We start from the raw sequence: 16,772 nt of genomic DNA on the forward strand, positions 1-16,772 counted from the left end.
CTTTTTGGAGGCCTGTTTTTTAGACATAATGACAAGCGCGAGAATGATCTTTTCTGAAAGAATTGTGCTCTTCCTTTAAATTCATATTACAGGTAAAAGCTATGGGCCGAGATTGCAAAAAACAGCTTTTTAACAGTGTTAAGACAGCATCTACTCAGCAATATATCTGACCACAGTACATTTCCCATTCTGTTATTTGTTATTCTGATGAAAGATTCCCTTATTTTTGGCTTTTTTTTCCCCCCTTTGATCTCCACATCTAAATCAAAATAGGTCTAGCCAAAATGCAAAATAACAGTGGGACAAATAAAATTCTGTTGCAATACATTGTGATATGTTTGCTTTGTCTCTTATGTCTTGCCTACAAGGTGACAGGCTACACCCAATAATGTCCCCCTAAAAAACTCACTGTTAGCAGAGACACTTACAACTGTCGTAACAAATTTTTACACATGCGCTACAAAGTTCTAAAGAACATAAAAAGTATTTTATTAGTATAACTGAACTCACATTAGAATAATAAAGGAGCATGTGTGTGTATGTGCTGAAGGCCGCTGACAGCCTTCACAACCAAATAAATCAGATCAAATGAAGTTCAGAAATTAAATGAATAGAGGCTGCAGTAAGATCCGCTGCTGACAAAGCAACAGTTCCAATTATGTTGCATTTCGTTTCATTTCAATTAATGACCAGGCCTGCTGCTTTCATATGGCATTGAATTAGGGGTACATACTGCAAATTTGGTTTGCTGTTTTCATTGCTATAACCCAGATTTAAGCCAAAACCCACTACAGCTGTCTCCAAATGTACAATGCAAAGTGTTGGCTTTGCAAAACTATAGCCTCACTGACCAAACACTTGTTGAAAAAGGTATGAAGTCTGAAGTTTTTGAAACATGTACTGTAGATTGTAGTGTAATTACTAAAACTTCCTGTGCCCTTGTCATGGGACGTCAGAACACCTACAATAAGTTGGGCTGTCCCTTTACTAAAACTGCCACAGCTGGACAAGTTAATTGGACATTTTCTGTAGCAGGAGAATAAGAGGTAGAGAGGAGGTCAAAAGAAAGAGAGAGAGAGAGAGAGAGAAAGAAAGCTCTCTGATTATGGGGAGAGCAGTCAAGAGAAGGATGTTTCCGCTTACACAGCTGCCATTAAGTAACAGACCCTCAACCATGCACACAGACACACACAGGGGCAGAAAAACAGACATATAAATGTTGTGGTGCTATTCAGCCCACAGACCGGAAACATACAGCTGACAGTAGGCACAGTGGATTCTGGGTAATCACACGGGAAGCTGAATATGAATATGTCAGGGAGAAAGCGATAGAGACAGATGGGGGAGGAAGAGACAAAAAACATTCTTGAATTGAACAAACTGTAACTGTAAAGTTCCGCTTTTCAGCTCACAAGTGCAGTTGAGAATATATGCAGCCAGGATTGTCTTTGAGGGGGTCAAATGGGCCTATAAGTACTGTTTCTCTGTCTGAGGGGAACCATAAAAGCAACAATGAACCGCTTGAGAACCACTTTCAGAACTGCTGTGAGTACCACGGCCGCCATTAAATGCATGAGCCAATGTCAGCTATGATCCAAGTAGTAAGTGGTTATTCATGCGCCTGGGCAATATAGCTTAAATGAATACCACAACATTAATAAAAATATCAGTACATCATAATATACAGTATAATATGGCAATAAGTGCAAAATTGTGCATGAAATAATCTAATTGTTGTTCAGTGCAATGACCTGTTCTCCACTCCACAAGCATTACATCAGACAAAACAAAAGCTTCATTGACTTAGCTTTGAATTACAATCTGTTTGGAATCATTACACTGAATGACAGTTTTGTATATATATATGATCATATATTAATCAATTGAATGTCCATTCACAACAATGCTGAGTTATTCCCCTGCCTTAGTTATCCGTGCTACAGTCATAAGAATAATACCAACATGAAAATCGTGATGAATGTGTGCGTTAGCTGCACTGATCCTGAACATAACATTATATCACATTAAAATATCCACTCAGTCCGTGGTGGGAAAGGCTATGCTTCTACAAACTGATATTATTAAAAGTGACAAAAAGAACTGAGTAGCCTGCAGCAGCATACCAAGATACTAGTGAATGATAAGGAGAAAACAGGCCATACAAGTAGAACAAAAGTACATATCACTAATGTTTGGCATAGAATATACACACCACCATTTTTGTCACAGTGGACCGTTGGGTCACTGTTTTTTCAATGTTGTGCCATATTTAATCTGCTAAAATGAATAGTTGTTTAATCAAATAGTGGATCGACAAAAAAATGTATCACAACTACTTTGATGACGGACAAATCATTTATCAAGCAAAACTGCCAACCATGCGCTAGTTCCAGCTTCTCAAAGTTGACGACTGGCTGCTTTTGACTGTTTAATGTAATCGTAAACTGAATACCTTTGGATTTTGGACTATAATTCAAAAGACATCTCCTTGGTGTCTGGGATATTGTGATGAGCTATTTTTCACAATTCATTCAATTCATTTTATAGACCAAATGATTGGATACATTTTTTATTAAAAAATAAGTAAGTCACAGATTAATCAAAAATGAGACCTCCCTCCACTTGGGCTCAAAAGGTTTTTCTCTAATTTTAACCAAATACAAAACCCACAAAACTCCTCAATTATAATGCAGAGGGCTCCCCGAGCACAGGCTGCCAGCTGAATGAGCCAATTCATCTAATCAGCCACAATGAGCTGATTAGATGAAGTGGTGCATGTGACACGCTCCTTACAGTTTGGGTGAACATCAAGCCACCAACACCTCACTAAGGTAAGCAACCTCTACATAGTGCCCACAGGAGGGTTGGCACAACAGCAGGCTTGTAACAGTGGCTAGTTAGGCCAAATGGATCTGTTACAGTATCCAGAAAAGGGGTTTCATTCACCACCACAAGGGACTGGGAACATTTTTGTTTTGTTTTGTTTTTAATTCAATGTTAAGTTATTACTTTTCATGACAGGCATGTTCAACTGTACCGTATTGCCCATAGGCTTGCACAATAATACTAGGGTCTCCCCCAGGAAATTGGCAATCGGAGGCCTAAACAATTACCCAATTTGACTGTGGTAAAGCCCAACAAAAAGCTGCAGTAAAGTAGTACTTTTCCCAAAATTCATATCATCATAATTAATGCAATATTGTTTTTTTAATTAGGGCTGGGTTGAAAAAAGTGAACCCACAAATTGTGTAGGAGTTTGGAGACAGGTGTAAACAAAAATTTAAAAATGGCACAGTTGCAAGTGTTTAAGTAGGAGGCCCTGAGAGTGGTGAGGGAGATTATGTAAATCATAGCAAGAATGAAAATTAAGTAAATGCCTGGCAGAAAGCATAGTGGCCACTTTTACAGGCAAATAAGTGAAGCATGAAAGTGTCAGACAATGATTCAAAATTGATGCACACTAGGTTAATGGTTGGGCTGCACAACAGCAGCAAAAATATTTTTTTTTTTAGATAACATAATGTTTCATGTTATCTAATAATGCAAGGCAAGTTTGTTTTTGTTCTAAATATATCCAGCAGGCGACAGCTTTCTATTAATCATATCTGCCTATACACTAATGACATGAACAAACAAAAATGTCAGCACAGATCGAACTGAGACCAATTAAAGTGTGTGAGTATTAGTAGAGTTGGGAGCTTCACATTTTCTTATCAAACTAGGATTATAGCCACTGGATGGTACACTCTCTTAGAAGTAGTCAAGAACTGGGAGAAGGCCTTTGCAATCAACTGTGTCCATTCAAATGAATGGACTGGGGGGTCTTAAAGTCAAACTTAAGCTGGATTTACATATATTTTTGTTTTGTCAGCATGACTCACTTATCAGTGATCACCAGGCAAGAATGAGTGTCAAGCCCTGCCAATTAGAGTACAGCATTATGATGGTTTTGATTCTGTCTCAGTCTTGCATTTTCACTTGGTCTTAATTCTGTCTTACGATGTATCTTCACACAAACTTCCCTTGTCCAGTACTAAAAAGGAAATCATGAGTTCCAGCGGGAGACTGGCTGGAGACCTTTGTTTTCAAGGTAAAATGACAAAAAATATCTTTAAAAAAGAAACCTGAAGAAGCTGATTGCAATATGACAGAAATGCAATAGATAAAGAACTGCATTAACAAGATAATTGCCAATCTATACATACTTTACACACTTTTATACATAGGCTCTAATCAAACTTAAAACATTTTGTCTCTGCCTATCAAACGTATAAAGCATGAAATAATATCACAGAAATCCCTTTGGTCTTACGACTTCACGGAGTACTTATAGAAATAAAGAGAAAACAAATGACCTGTCTGTTAAGATGGATGTGAGGTTATTGCACTCATTTCTGTTTGTGTTCTGTTATTTGTCGTGGGTAACGTGGTATTGGGGTCGCAACATTTCTGAATATTAATGCTGTGTGAATAGGTCTGGGAGACAAGAGTTGGGTGGGGGAGAGGAGCATAGGTGAGGGAGAGGGGTACGATGGTGACGTGAATGTGTGGTGAGGACAGGGGAGGTGCTGAGCGTATGGAGTGTGGCAGTGAGGGGAAAACAGGGTGGAGATGGAGGGTAATGGAAGTGTGGGAGAAGGCATATTATTCCTTCTGTATGCTTTGAAGAAAGAAGGGTGTAATAAATACATTGTATATCTGAAAACCTCTGACCACTGAGCATTAAGTTGAAAAAAAAAGATGGCGGTGGAGATACAGTGCAGTGTGTGCATTGTATGTGAGTGTCATCTTGTTAACAACATTGAGTTCATATTGTTTATAATGTTGCCATGGCTTCGTACTGAGTTTACTGTATGATATCGTACAGGGGGAAGCAAGGCAGGCACGCCCTGACACAGCTGAAAAGTTTCGTATGCATGCGGCCTAAGCAGGAAATTACCAACAACTCTGACGTATTGCTCACACACACAAAGCTGGTTAACAGGAAAAAAACCTTTCCTCCCACTTTTAAGAGCTTACTTTGCCTCAAGCTGAAAATCCTTGAAAAGCAAGACATCCTGAAAAAAACAAGATGACCATTTTTGATCCATCACAAATGCTCATTTGAACACTATACTAAAAAAAAGGGCATAATAATGTTGTAGTAACTGTATCAGAGGAACCCTGCCTGTTGACACATGCCAGGTTAGTTACAACTTCCAAGCAACCTGTGACCAGGAGAAACACAAACGCTGACAAAAAGAGCAAGAGAGGGAAAAAGAAAGAGAGGCATAAATTAAGAGTCCCCAAAACAGCAAACTCAATATTTTTACCAAGGCTGTGAGGTGTAAACCTCAGAGGTCAGCGTGTCCTCTCCACTGCCCCACGCTGAATTGGACGTCTTCCAAGTCTTTCACATCCGATCTTCCCTGTGCTGCACTTTTTAAATGCTCCTACACGCCTCACTGACCTGCTGACTCAAGGTGCATTTGAGTACACTGACTGAATGTATGAGAGACATTATGATTGTATGTCAGCCCAAGTGGGGCATGTTTGCTGCATGACTGCTCCTCGTCCTTGGTCTACTATTGTTAATGGAGACACAAAACCCACCCACCCTCCACCCACCTCCACTTAAAACAAGGAAGGCCACTGTTGTCCTGTCTCTCTTTTTGTAATCCTCCCTGTCTGTCTTCTAAAACGGACTGGACAGAATTTGATGTTCAAATTTCAATTAAATGTCAAATGAATAACATTCAATTAATAAAGTCCCAATTGGCTGCTGTGTCCACAATAAAATAGCAATTTTCTCTTTAGAAAACAGCTGACTGAGCTGAAAACATCACCTCCCATGGTTCCACAATTCTTGGATACTTTGCCAACAGTCTAAGTACACCATACCCTTTTCCCACTGGTGCTATATAGCATGCTGTATCCATGGTATGGTGTTGCATGACGCGATTGTGCGCATTTCCATTGTGACCTATAAAGGACTTCAGGGGTCTTCGAATAGTTAAATGGTCCTGTTTAATTAATTGATTGTTAATACAATTAGTAATTAAGGCTGCATAACAAATTGCATTTCACTAATGCTATGCGCACATAACCGCAGCACAGCCTGAAACTTTTTTGACTAAATGAAAAATCTTGCCCGTCTATTGTAATAATGGGTTTTTATGCCCTCTCAAGCCTTGGAAGTGATCCACCTGCTAGTCACGAAATATTGTGTCAATCAAACAAACTTTTACCCACTTTGTCACTCTTTGGGAATTACCAATAAGTAATATGTCACCCCTAAAATCGGTGCTTGTGGGAGAGCCAAACCAAGGAGACTGCCAGACACACACAGGTGGCATAAACAAATACAACAACAACAAAGATGAAACGTCACACTCCAACAGGAAACAAAGAGGGGAGGGAGATGAAACAACAAGTCTAAGGCTATAATTTGGAGAGGAGCAGGATTTTCGCGAATGGGTTTCACAGAAGCACTCACAGAGGTATTTAAAGGAAGTAGATCTGAATCACCAACAGCACACAATTCAATTATGCCCTCAGAAGGCCAGAGACAGACAGAGAAAGAGATTGGGGGAGTAGGCGGTGTCTATGTTTATATGGGTCAAGAAAAAACAACAGAAGCACTAAAATAAACCGTTCAACCCCAAACTACCAACTATATCTCCATCTCCCTCCAATATCAACAGCGCAGTTCATGTTAGAGCCCCCCCCCCCCCATCATCACCAACACCAAAGACGCCAGTAGTCAACAATGCCAATTGCAAATCATTTATTGAACAACTTCACATTTTTTGATAATCACTAATCATATTTTGTTGGCTATTTTCAGATTCAAAGACAATCATGACGGTAAAAATCACTTTGCAAGCAAAACAAAATGATGAAGCTATCATTGTTAGACTGGCCGCAGTTCCCTTTTAATTTAGTGCAATATGCCACAGCCATTTTTATATTTCTTGCTACTGTAATTTCTGCTTGAGCACTGATAAAAGTTTTCCACTGGTTCACTGTCAATGCTGTCACCTAGCCTGATGCTGCAACGCCTCCAAACAAACTTTACCTTTGCAAGCGGTTTTGTTTCATGACTGCACACTTTATGGATCCCTCAGCTTACTTTACACTTCCAACAGTCATTTGGATACAGAAAAAAACCCTCTGGTGGTGGGGCATTAGGCCTTCAGAGTCATTTAAATAACGGTTGTATCCTGAAGCCTAAAGTCTTAGAAGTGATGAGGCTGCCATACAGCACATTTCAACTGTCATACCTACACACATTGTCTGCTCAAAAGCGGAGTTGAGCATCCTTCAGCACACTTCGCAACATCCCTTACATACAAACACAAGTTCACCCACTGTACACAAATCTCAAACCTTCACCTCCACATTACCACAAGAACTGGATAAGTGTCACCCACACACACATTCTCACTACCTCCCTCATACCCTCACATACTCAGTCCACTGTATCAGCACACAGAGACTTGGCGGATATGCATGCATCAATGACTGCTCCTACTGATGACTGCAGCCTTCTAAATGAACAGAGACAGAGGCAGGGTTTGTTCCTACAATGGCTTTGAGACCCAACAATAACTAGCATATTATATATGTATGACCTTATACAGGCTTACACTGTAAGTAATGTGAAATGCCTAAAAAGAAACAAAGATAAAGACAAAGAGGACCAGAGGATTCTCTCTTTAAAGGTTCCCTGTCCATTTCTGTGTGTATTGCCACAATGTGAACTCAGGCAGAAGTTGAATGCCATGAATCCCAGGCTTGTGAGCATAGCTGATTAAGATATGTCAAGTATATGTATACTGTACATTCTCAAATACAAACCAGTATCCAAATTACAACTGTGGGTGAGAACTGAACAAATACAACGTGGGTAAAAAAAAAATAATAATAAAAAAAAGGGAAAAAGGAGGTAATATCAAAACAACTTTCCACAACATTCATTCAATTTCTGAGGTTCTCTTTCTAACACAAATCTGTTGCTTCATCTGTACAGTGAATTTTGTGAATGTCTAGGCAAATATCCAAACAGGACACTTGGAGACTCAAAATGGATACAAATACCCAAATGTTATACTGAGTCATGAGTCCTTTAGCATTTTGGTGTATTTCCAGCTAAGATACTAACAAATTAGCTTCAGTTAGTTTAGTTTTCTACTCTTATTTTGAATATTATTTGGAGATTTCCCAACACTGAGTTAACAGTTGTTTGGGCAAAACTTCAACACACATAATCAAAACAAGTGACACATTTTCTTGTGCCAGTGGTGTCGCAGCCCCCTAACCCAAATCTGTTAGGTGCAATCTTCAGCTAATGTTGAGCCATGAAAAATCTTGTATCCTGTCAATCCTGTGTTTCACCAAGTCAATATCTCCAATCATTACTGCCTATAATACACCAAAGCAATTCCCCAAGCCAATTTTGGCAGTATACTGTTCATAAAGTGTTATGGAGCTATGTGCACAACATTTTTAAAGTAGGTCAATGACAGACAAAGCCACAGAGTTCTGTTGAAAAGAGAACCTCAAATATTGCTAAGCTTTATTTTGCATTTATCCGTATTTGACATTATTGCTATTGCCTGTGGTCTGACATAGTCCCATCTACACGTTACTGGACTATGGATACTAAAGCCTCTGCTATACCTCAGCTCACACAGTGATTATAATGTGAAGTAATGACAGATTTAAGGTAAAGCTTAGTTTCCTACACTCCTCGCCAAGACACAGCAAGATATGCATGTGTGTCCAGCAGCAAATTTCCTTCTTTCATTCCTAGTAACAGGCATAGACTGCTGTCCTCCACACACTTTCTCTTAAATTGTGAGAGCGACACATAGGCCCAGTCGTGGTGTTGAGATATACAGAGCAGTCTGAGATTAGCTGTAATCTGTCAGGGGGAGACAGGGGAGAGTCACAGAGGAGGACTGACACTGTAATCCTAACTAAGCCCCCCATACACAACATAGGTAACACACACAGTCAAGAGCATTCATATCTGTGAGGATCAGTCTACAGGTCTGTCTATCCTGTCTCTGCTTACAAGCGACCTCCTGTTGTTACAAAGACAGAGAGAGCACTGGTGCATATATACTGGGAAACTGCCTTCACAACACTGCCCTCTGTTACTGACTGACTGACGAAAAGACCACCATACACATTGTGGTAGAGGTGAGACAATGATCAAAGTAGCTGCATGTCCTAAAAAAATCATCATCATCATTTATTACATCATCATGCATTTGTTGTCTCAACCACTTTCAGAGTACTAACTAGTTATGCCTAACAAGTATCTTGTACTCTCGGACACTCTCTTAGAAACAGCAAGATCAATGACTTATCTCTCGGGAAAGGACACGATACCATGTGCTATTGTGGAAAAAGCTGGTCTGAAAAAAGCTGAGATCTGTACATTTACTTCTGAACACATCTTAGCATAATTGTACAAGAAATATTTTTTAAACAGGTATTTTGTGATATAATAAATATATTATAAAAGTAACTGAAACGGGAGATGAGGGACGAATAGGGGCTGGAATAAATCTGCAACTGCATTGCAAATTTCTCATCGATGCATAAAATTCTTGAATCAGAATTCAGACGGCTTCCCATCTAAATAGCTGTCTGCTCACCTCTGTCTGTCTAGAAGCTATTTTTAATACAGTGGGCAGTCTCATAAGGTAACAAGGTTATAGCCTCCCCTAATCCTTCGTCAGTAAGGTATGGGAGGGGTTTCCAAAGCTATTCAACCCTCCGACAAGCACTTCTTAAAAAGCATACTGGCAGCTGAAGAAGCAACACATCTTAGCCAGCTCAGTCAGCCTTAAAACTTGAGGAGATTCATGCCACTACCCCATTACAATAGAGGTGAATGGAATTTAATTTGTGCTGCTTGATTGAAGTATTGAAAAATGTTTCCAGTCTGGAATGTTTCAAACCTGTCAGTAGGCTCCATTTTAACATTATCCAGGCCATTAAAGTATCCAGGCCTCCAAATATTTGAGAGCAGGCTGTGTGTATGTGTGTAAACATATATACTAGACCACTGGTACCTCCTTGCACAATGGATGGAAAGGAGGGAGGGAGAGAGATAAGGGTAAGCAATACTGGAGATGAATAAGGAAGCATCCTGTTCGCTATTTTTGCACAACTTCCTGTCGCAGCCCTCAGAATTTGAGAAATAATATAACAGGGTGGAAACATTTGTGTATGTGTGTGCATGCACGCATGCAAGTACTCATACAAAACTAGAAAATGTAAGGAGAAGTAAGATTTAACAGTTGAAAAATGAGTGTGTGAACAAGTGAACACCCAGGAGGTCAGAATAGTTTGAACACAAAATTCATGTTGCTTCTTATTTTCATATCTTTCCATTTAAGAACAGACAAACCCTGCTGAAAAGGAGAGCCATATTTTTCTAACTCTGTCATAAAGTGCCAGACATGCACAGACAGTGACAGTTTATTTTAAGGAAAAGACATGAGAGTGAACAAAACAAGTGAAACAGGACTAGCCTGTATATTTATCTGAATTTAACAGACTTTACACCTAGAGAAGGCCTTCAACAAACAAGTGGAAGGTGAAACTGACTGTGGTAAACATTGAATAGCTCCAGGCAACATTTTGCAAACAGGCATTTGTTCAAAGTTCTTCTCTGAGTAAGGGGACATAAGCATGACAAAGAATGACATGCAGAGAAACAGAATAGTCTGTCTTCTCTACAGCCTCTCCATATCACACTATACACATGCATGGCAGCATTTGGCACACCTCTAAGCAAACACAGGCCACAAAAAATGATGTTATGTACAACAACACATATGTAGCACACAAATAGTCAGCAGCACTATCTGACAAGGATAGGGGAGAGTTGGGACACTGATAGTTTTTCCTCAGAGTAGAAGTTCGCTGTTCACTGACTGACCTAACTCCCTTACCCTCTATCCAGCAATCATTCACCGTTCCTGCCACAGTTCAATGTCATACCTTGTCGATGTAGGACATACCATAAAAATATGTATTCCAACATTCAGCAAGGCTAATGTGACTCTTCAGCAGTCTCAGTAAGTCAATTCAAGTGTGTATTTTGTCTTGATACTAGTGACGGGAAGTATGGAGACGTGCTAGTACCACCACCATTACATGGATCCACTAACTACCCACTGACAGCAACCACCCAGGTGAAGGTGAGATTCCTTTCCAAGTATGCTATTTCAGTGGTGTAGTGACTCTGCATTCCTCTGTCTGCCTGCCCCAACAAATTGGTCACCAGCACTTAGATTACACAACTCAGCTCTCACATCCAGTCAGAACAGGCTTCAGCAAACCAAACACAGTCCTCAGCTGAGCCAACAGCTGTGTCTTTTTGATCTGTGAAGTACAGTAAGGCCAGAGCCAACAAAGACCACGTGCATGTTAATCATTATACTCATCCATGGTAGATTATTCCAGAAAAATGTCTATATTTCATTTAATTACTGGTGTCTGGACAGAATATTGGTCATATTTGAGAGTGAATGACAACTGCTATAAGCTAGTTATTAGAAATTGCTGCCAGAAATCAATTCCAAAGCATCAAAGAAGAAAGTCTCTGCATGTTAATCAGTAAGTTAACAATCTATAGGGTTAATCCACATTGACAGAATTGCTTCCTGTGCAGGAAGACTTTCACTCATGCCTGCACTTCTGTCCACGTCATCAGTTATGTCACACCAGGAGTTTTATCTTTGACAACGAAACACCTGTGATTAAATCACTGACTTGGGGTGTGACCACAGGTGCAACATACTTGAAAGTTTCAGCCATAGAGATATATGCAGAAACGATTTGCAGTTGTGATACACCACCTATTTACCCTTTAACTGAATCAGCTCAGTAATTTAAGCTTTCCATACCCATCACACCACCTGTTAGTTGTTATTGTCATTGATTGCACCCCCACTCATGCATATTTTCTGCCTTCCTTAATCTCCTTATCTGCATTTCTCCTTTCTGGCTTCTGTCCCACTCTTTATTTTGCTTTCTGTCAAACACTCTTCTCTCCTCTCCCTCTCCATTTGTCTACCCCTGTCTCTGCCTCCCCCAGTCCCTGGTCATTGATGGCTCCCTGCTTTCCCTTGCTCAGCCTTGCTCTCTAAAATACTCCCGTTCAGTCTGAGCCAAGAGGCCCCTGCCACTAGCAGTCCATTAACCACTCCAGTTTCACGCTGGCACTCAGTCATCCTATTCTTCAGCTCACAGTATGCTCTTCTTCCCCTGAGATGTAGAGAACAGGAAACTGTGTGTCTGTGTGTGCCTAGGTGTGTGTGTTGGGGAATAGAGCAGACATACATAAAAAGAAAAAGGGCAAAAGAGACCCACTGTGCACCAAAGCAAATTTTTAACTACTCTACTTGACTCAGACTACTTGAGTCAGGCTCTGTGACTAAAAGTCGTGACCTGACTGGTTTCATTCACGCCGTTATCTTAAATTAAGCATTTGCTGAGGTGGTTCCCCCAGGAAGTAGGTGCACTGCTGCACAACTGCATATGCAGGCACAATATTTTATGCTTGAAGGAAGGTGCACTTGTCTTTGCTATTAATCACCTTAGATGATGAACACCAACAGGTATTCCTTAGCCACACAAATACAGAAATATATTGTGATATGTTCTGTATCAAGACACTAAAACTGGAAATCTCTGTGTACTTCGCAATTTGATTTTGATTCTACAATCTGATTTTTGTAATTGGCTTGTAGCTTGTCTTTATGCATCTAAATGTTTTATTTTCATATATTTCTCATCGTAAGTCCACATTCATAATATCATAATCATTAATGTTATGAAAAAGTCAAATGAAATCCATTCCATTATCATTTATTAACATGACAGAAGTAATCTAACTGGTAGGTTGAGGTTGCATGCATGAGGAAGTCCAACTCTATGAATATTCAGCAAGAGAAAAATATGAGCTGCTTAGACACTTGCTTGAGGGTTCTCTATTTGGCATCAACTACAACAGTTTGGTTCCAAGAAAAAGTGTGATGAGCATCTGTATGTTTGTGGAACACACATAACAAGGAAATTACATAACAAGTTACATTCTGTAACTTTATCCAATTATCAGAATTGGCAATTTTCTGTCCAATTAGAGTGTAATTTCAACAGAGCTTCAAATCTCTGAAAGTAAAGTTCTATAATTCTTGATAAAAATCCACCCCATGGTATCAAATTGACTGAAAAGACGATATGAAATGCCTGTAACTAGTAAACAACAAATTAAGCTCTGAGAGAAATGGAAGGATGTCCCAGAAAAACATGCTCAAGTTACACAACACAATCAAAATATTTGTTATTGGTTTCCTTGATAACCAATATTCCTTATCAGTACCTGAACAAAAGTCAACTTCAGTTTGAGAGAATTCAGTATACCTTCTACCTAAAAAAACAGATAACCTGCCAAACTCAACAACATGTCCCAGAGCCAGAATCTGTGATCTACAATTCACCTTGTATCCCAAACAACTGTCCAAGGCAGTGATCTCTGGCTAATCCACACAACGCCTGCCTGCTGGGCTGAGCCAGCCTGTTTATGTCAACAACATTCATGGCCGCTGACCCTTTCTGTCTCTCAGGGCCTGAAGAACACAGATAGTGCTTCAGGGAGCACAGCTAAAATGACCTGCTTTTGGCTTAAAACAAAATACATGGATCATTATCAGCTACAGAGGTACCTGTAAGCACAGCAAATCATGTTAAGCATCCCTGTGAAACATAACTACAGGTTACATATGCCAAAAAGACAGTCAGGGGAGCATTACACTAATACAATACTTTTTGTGGGGCAGGGCTGTAGTAAAAATGACTGGGTTGGCTGGCTGGGATGTTGAGGTTAGGCAACATTTGGTGCACTGAATGCTGATAGGGTAGAATATATTTTGGTGAAAAAAATAATGTACAAAATGGCCATCTGTCATAAATTCTGCATGTTGCAAACAGCCATAGTATTTGTCTGAATGCCAATCTACTTGTGGCATTACTCCAACAACATACTCTATTAAGAGAACCATCAATCATGTATTAGATTTATCCAAAAACTGTGACAGTCTGGAAAAAGATATGATGACTAAAACTGGATAAGGCACCCACACTGCTTCATTCAGTCCCAGGCGGTGCAATGGAGAGACATTCACACTAGGATGGTTTTGGTTGGAATACCAAATACCAAGCTGACTGGAAACCACACACGTCATTACATATCACATTAAGTTATTGTCACTGGTATGTCTGAGAAGAGGCAAAAGCAGAGAGCAATGAAGTCATAGATAAATTAATGCCACAGATAATATATTTAAAGACAATGTCACACTGTAGATCATATACACCACACTTAATTCAACACCCTTACCTCTGTCTGTACTCTGACTGTGGTGTTATAAATGTTTTGCCAGAACGGGTTCAAATTTCAGAGTTAGTGGTGTACTGAATCAAGGTCATACCTCATTCTGAGGTGTGCAGTCTAGCTGCACACACAGACATGCACTCACACTCAAACACAGACTCGTGTATGCAGTGTTATCTCCGGACATTGCACAATAGGTTTCTGTCTTTGACTCATGTTTACTTATAGTCCTACCTAAACCTGTCTCAGTTTTCAAAGGCTTTCAAAGCATACATACATTTCACTACTCCACTGAGTGTGTCTGTATGTATGGTATGTATGTAGACTGACTGTACAAATGTGTCACTTCTTGTCATCAAAAACTGTATCTGTATGTGACTGGGTGTTGTAAGAAACTGTTTGTGTTCATTCCTGTCAAACTCAAACTCTCTGACATTAAGTGTGCATGCGAGTGTGTGTGGAGGAATTGTATACTTGGTGACCAGATGTGTCTTCTGTGCATCCTCTATGGTTACCGTTAGTCAGTGTGTGCAATATCAGTTTTCACCTGTTGCTAGACATAGCTAAGGGGTTATGTTACGCAACAGTTTTTACTGGCTGAGTACAAGCATCACTGCTGATGACTCTTACTGCACTGCTCCCATCAAGACACCACACTGAATGACACAGGCTGACAGAGCCAGGTAGACACCACATGATGTCATCGTAATTATGTCACCTTGAGAAAATTCAATGCCACACCTTACCATAGCCAGTTCGGCCATTCATTTGACATAATTCTATGAACATGTTTTCGTTTTAGTGTTTAAAATGCATACAGTTGTGTATGAAAAAAATTTAATCATAACTTAGCTGGTCTCTATAGTTGTTAAATGTTGTTAAAAAATAATAAAACCTCTGAGTCGGTAGTTAAGGTGTTGCAGTTTCTCATGACTACATAACTTCAGGTTTGTTGCACAGTGCATGTCTTCAAAGTTGGAGGGTCGGCTTCCTCCTCATATGCTGACACTTACTTTGACCTGAATCGTGAATCCTACAGGGCAACATTTCAAGCTCTACTGACAGCTGGTGTACAGCTTTAGGGGGTGAAAGTAATTACAGGTATGGTGGCAGTTTGTTGCTTTGTAGCTTCACTTGAAACATGAGAAGAAAATTTAACCATCGGTAGCCCATGTCCCCAAAACAGGATCTTAAAAAAAAACCTGTGGGATACTCACAAATTTCTTTTTCCCATCTCCATCCTCATAGTTCTTCTTTGATTTCTTGTCCTTCTTGGGACCAGCAGCCGAGGCAGAGTTCCCCGAGTGCGGATCCATATTTATAAATTAATCCGTTTCCTTGAATTAGGTGTCAAGATAAACCCGTGCGGAGGTAATCTCCCCACACTCAAACGTAGGAAACAAAGCAAATGCTTCCTCCGACGATGTTTCTTAAAAGTTGCGAAAAAGACAAATGTTAATTCCCTTGGGCCTAGCCTAGTGCCCTGGCTAACTAGCCACAATTAGCACAGTGTTGCTAATGATTTGGTAGAAAGCCAACTACACCAAACGAACCCCTCGCTAAGCCGCCTGTCTGTATCCCTGAAGGAGGGAAATTCAAAGCACAACACCAAGTCCTCGGGATGGAAAGTACGAAAAAAAAGCCTGTTGCGTTTATAAAACACCAACGAGTAACTACTTTAATCTACCAGTATCCACGTATAACACAAAGAGAAGATTTAACAATGTGAATTTTAAGTCCCGAAAGTATGAGGTACTGACTGTGCTAACGTTAGCTTTAGCTAGGCTAGCTTGTCTGGTTACAGTAAGTAAAGAAAACTTCTTCTATCCACTTCCACGAGTTGTTTCGGCGACTACAACACGGGCGACGAGTTCGTGTTACGGATGACTTGGCCCGGCTTTGTCTCCCAAATTAGTTTCCATGACTGCTACAAGTTTAGTTAACTTTTTAACCCCTGAATAACAGCGAGGGAGCGACTACGTTTTTAGCACTAGAGGAGTCTTCCTGCTCTTCTGACAGTCCGGTCAGAGCTGGTGGGGGAGGAGCCTGCGCTCTGCAGCTACACCTGAGAGGATTTAACTGACAGTCCTGGCATGACCGCACAGAGCTGCGGGTCCAGGGATCATCACAGCTCCATCAGAGAGTTACAGGGAACAGGGAAAATGAGGACTAGTCTAACTGCTGATTAATTGTGTAGAAATTGTCCAAATTCCCATTGTAGTGTTTCTAAGGCATCACTGGTCATGACTTGCGTTTAGAACTGCACAGGCTATGATGTAACAATGCCTTGCGTCAGAATCTAGAATCCAAAAAAAGGGAAGAAAGAAAGATTCTAAAAACCAGACGGTCAGATGAGCAGTGCAGTAGAATAACA

General features: G+C 40.1%; 1 protein-coding gene across 1 annotated transcript in view; it reads right to left on the reverse strand.

The window, feature by feature from the left end:
• LOC139291273 (protein diaphanous homolog 1-like) overlaps positions 1–16,313 on the reverse strand; it is an 89,215-nt gene extending 72,902 nt beyond the window's left edge. The window contains exon 1 of the mRNA XM_070913247.1: positions 15,616–16,313. Within this exon, the coding sequence (XP_070769348.1) occupies positions 15,616–15,714 (99 nt within the window). The 5' untranslated portion in view covers positions 15,715–16,313. The remainder of the gene's footprint in view (positions 1–15,615) is intronic.
• Between the last annotated feature and the right edge of the window lie 459 nt (positions 16,314–16,772).

This window comes from Enoplosus armatus, chromosome 10 (genome assembly GCF_043641665.1).
Source record: "Enoplosus armatus isolate fEnoArm2 chromosome 10, fEnoArm2.hap1, whole genome shotgun sequence".
NCBI lineage: Eukaryota > Metazoa > Chordata > Actinopteri > Centrarchiformes > Enoplosidae > Enoplosus > Enoplosus armatus.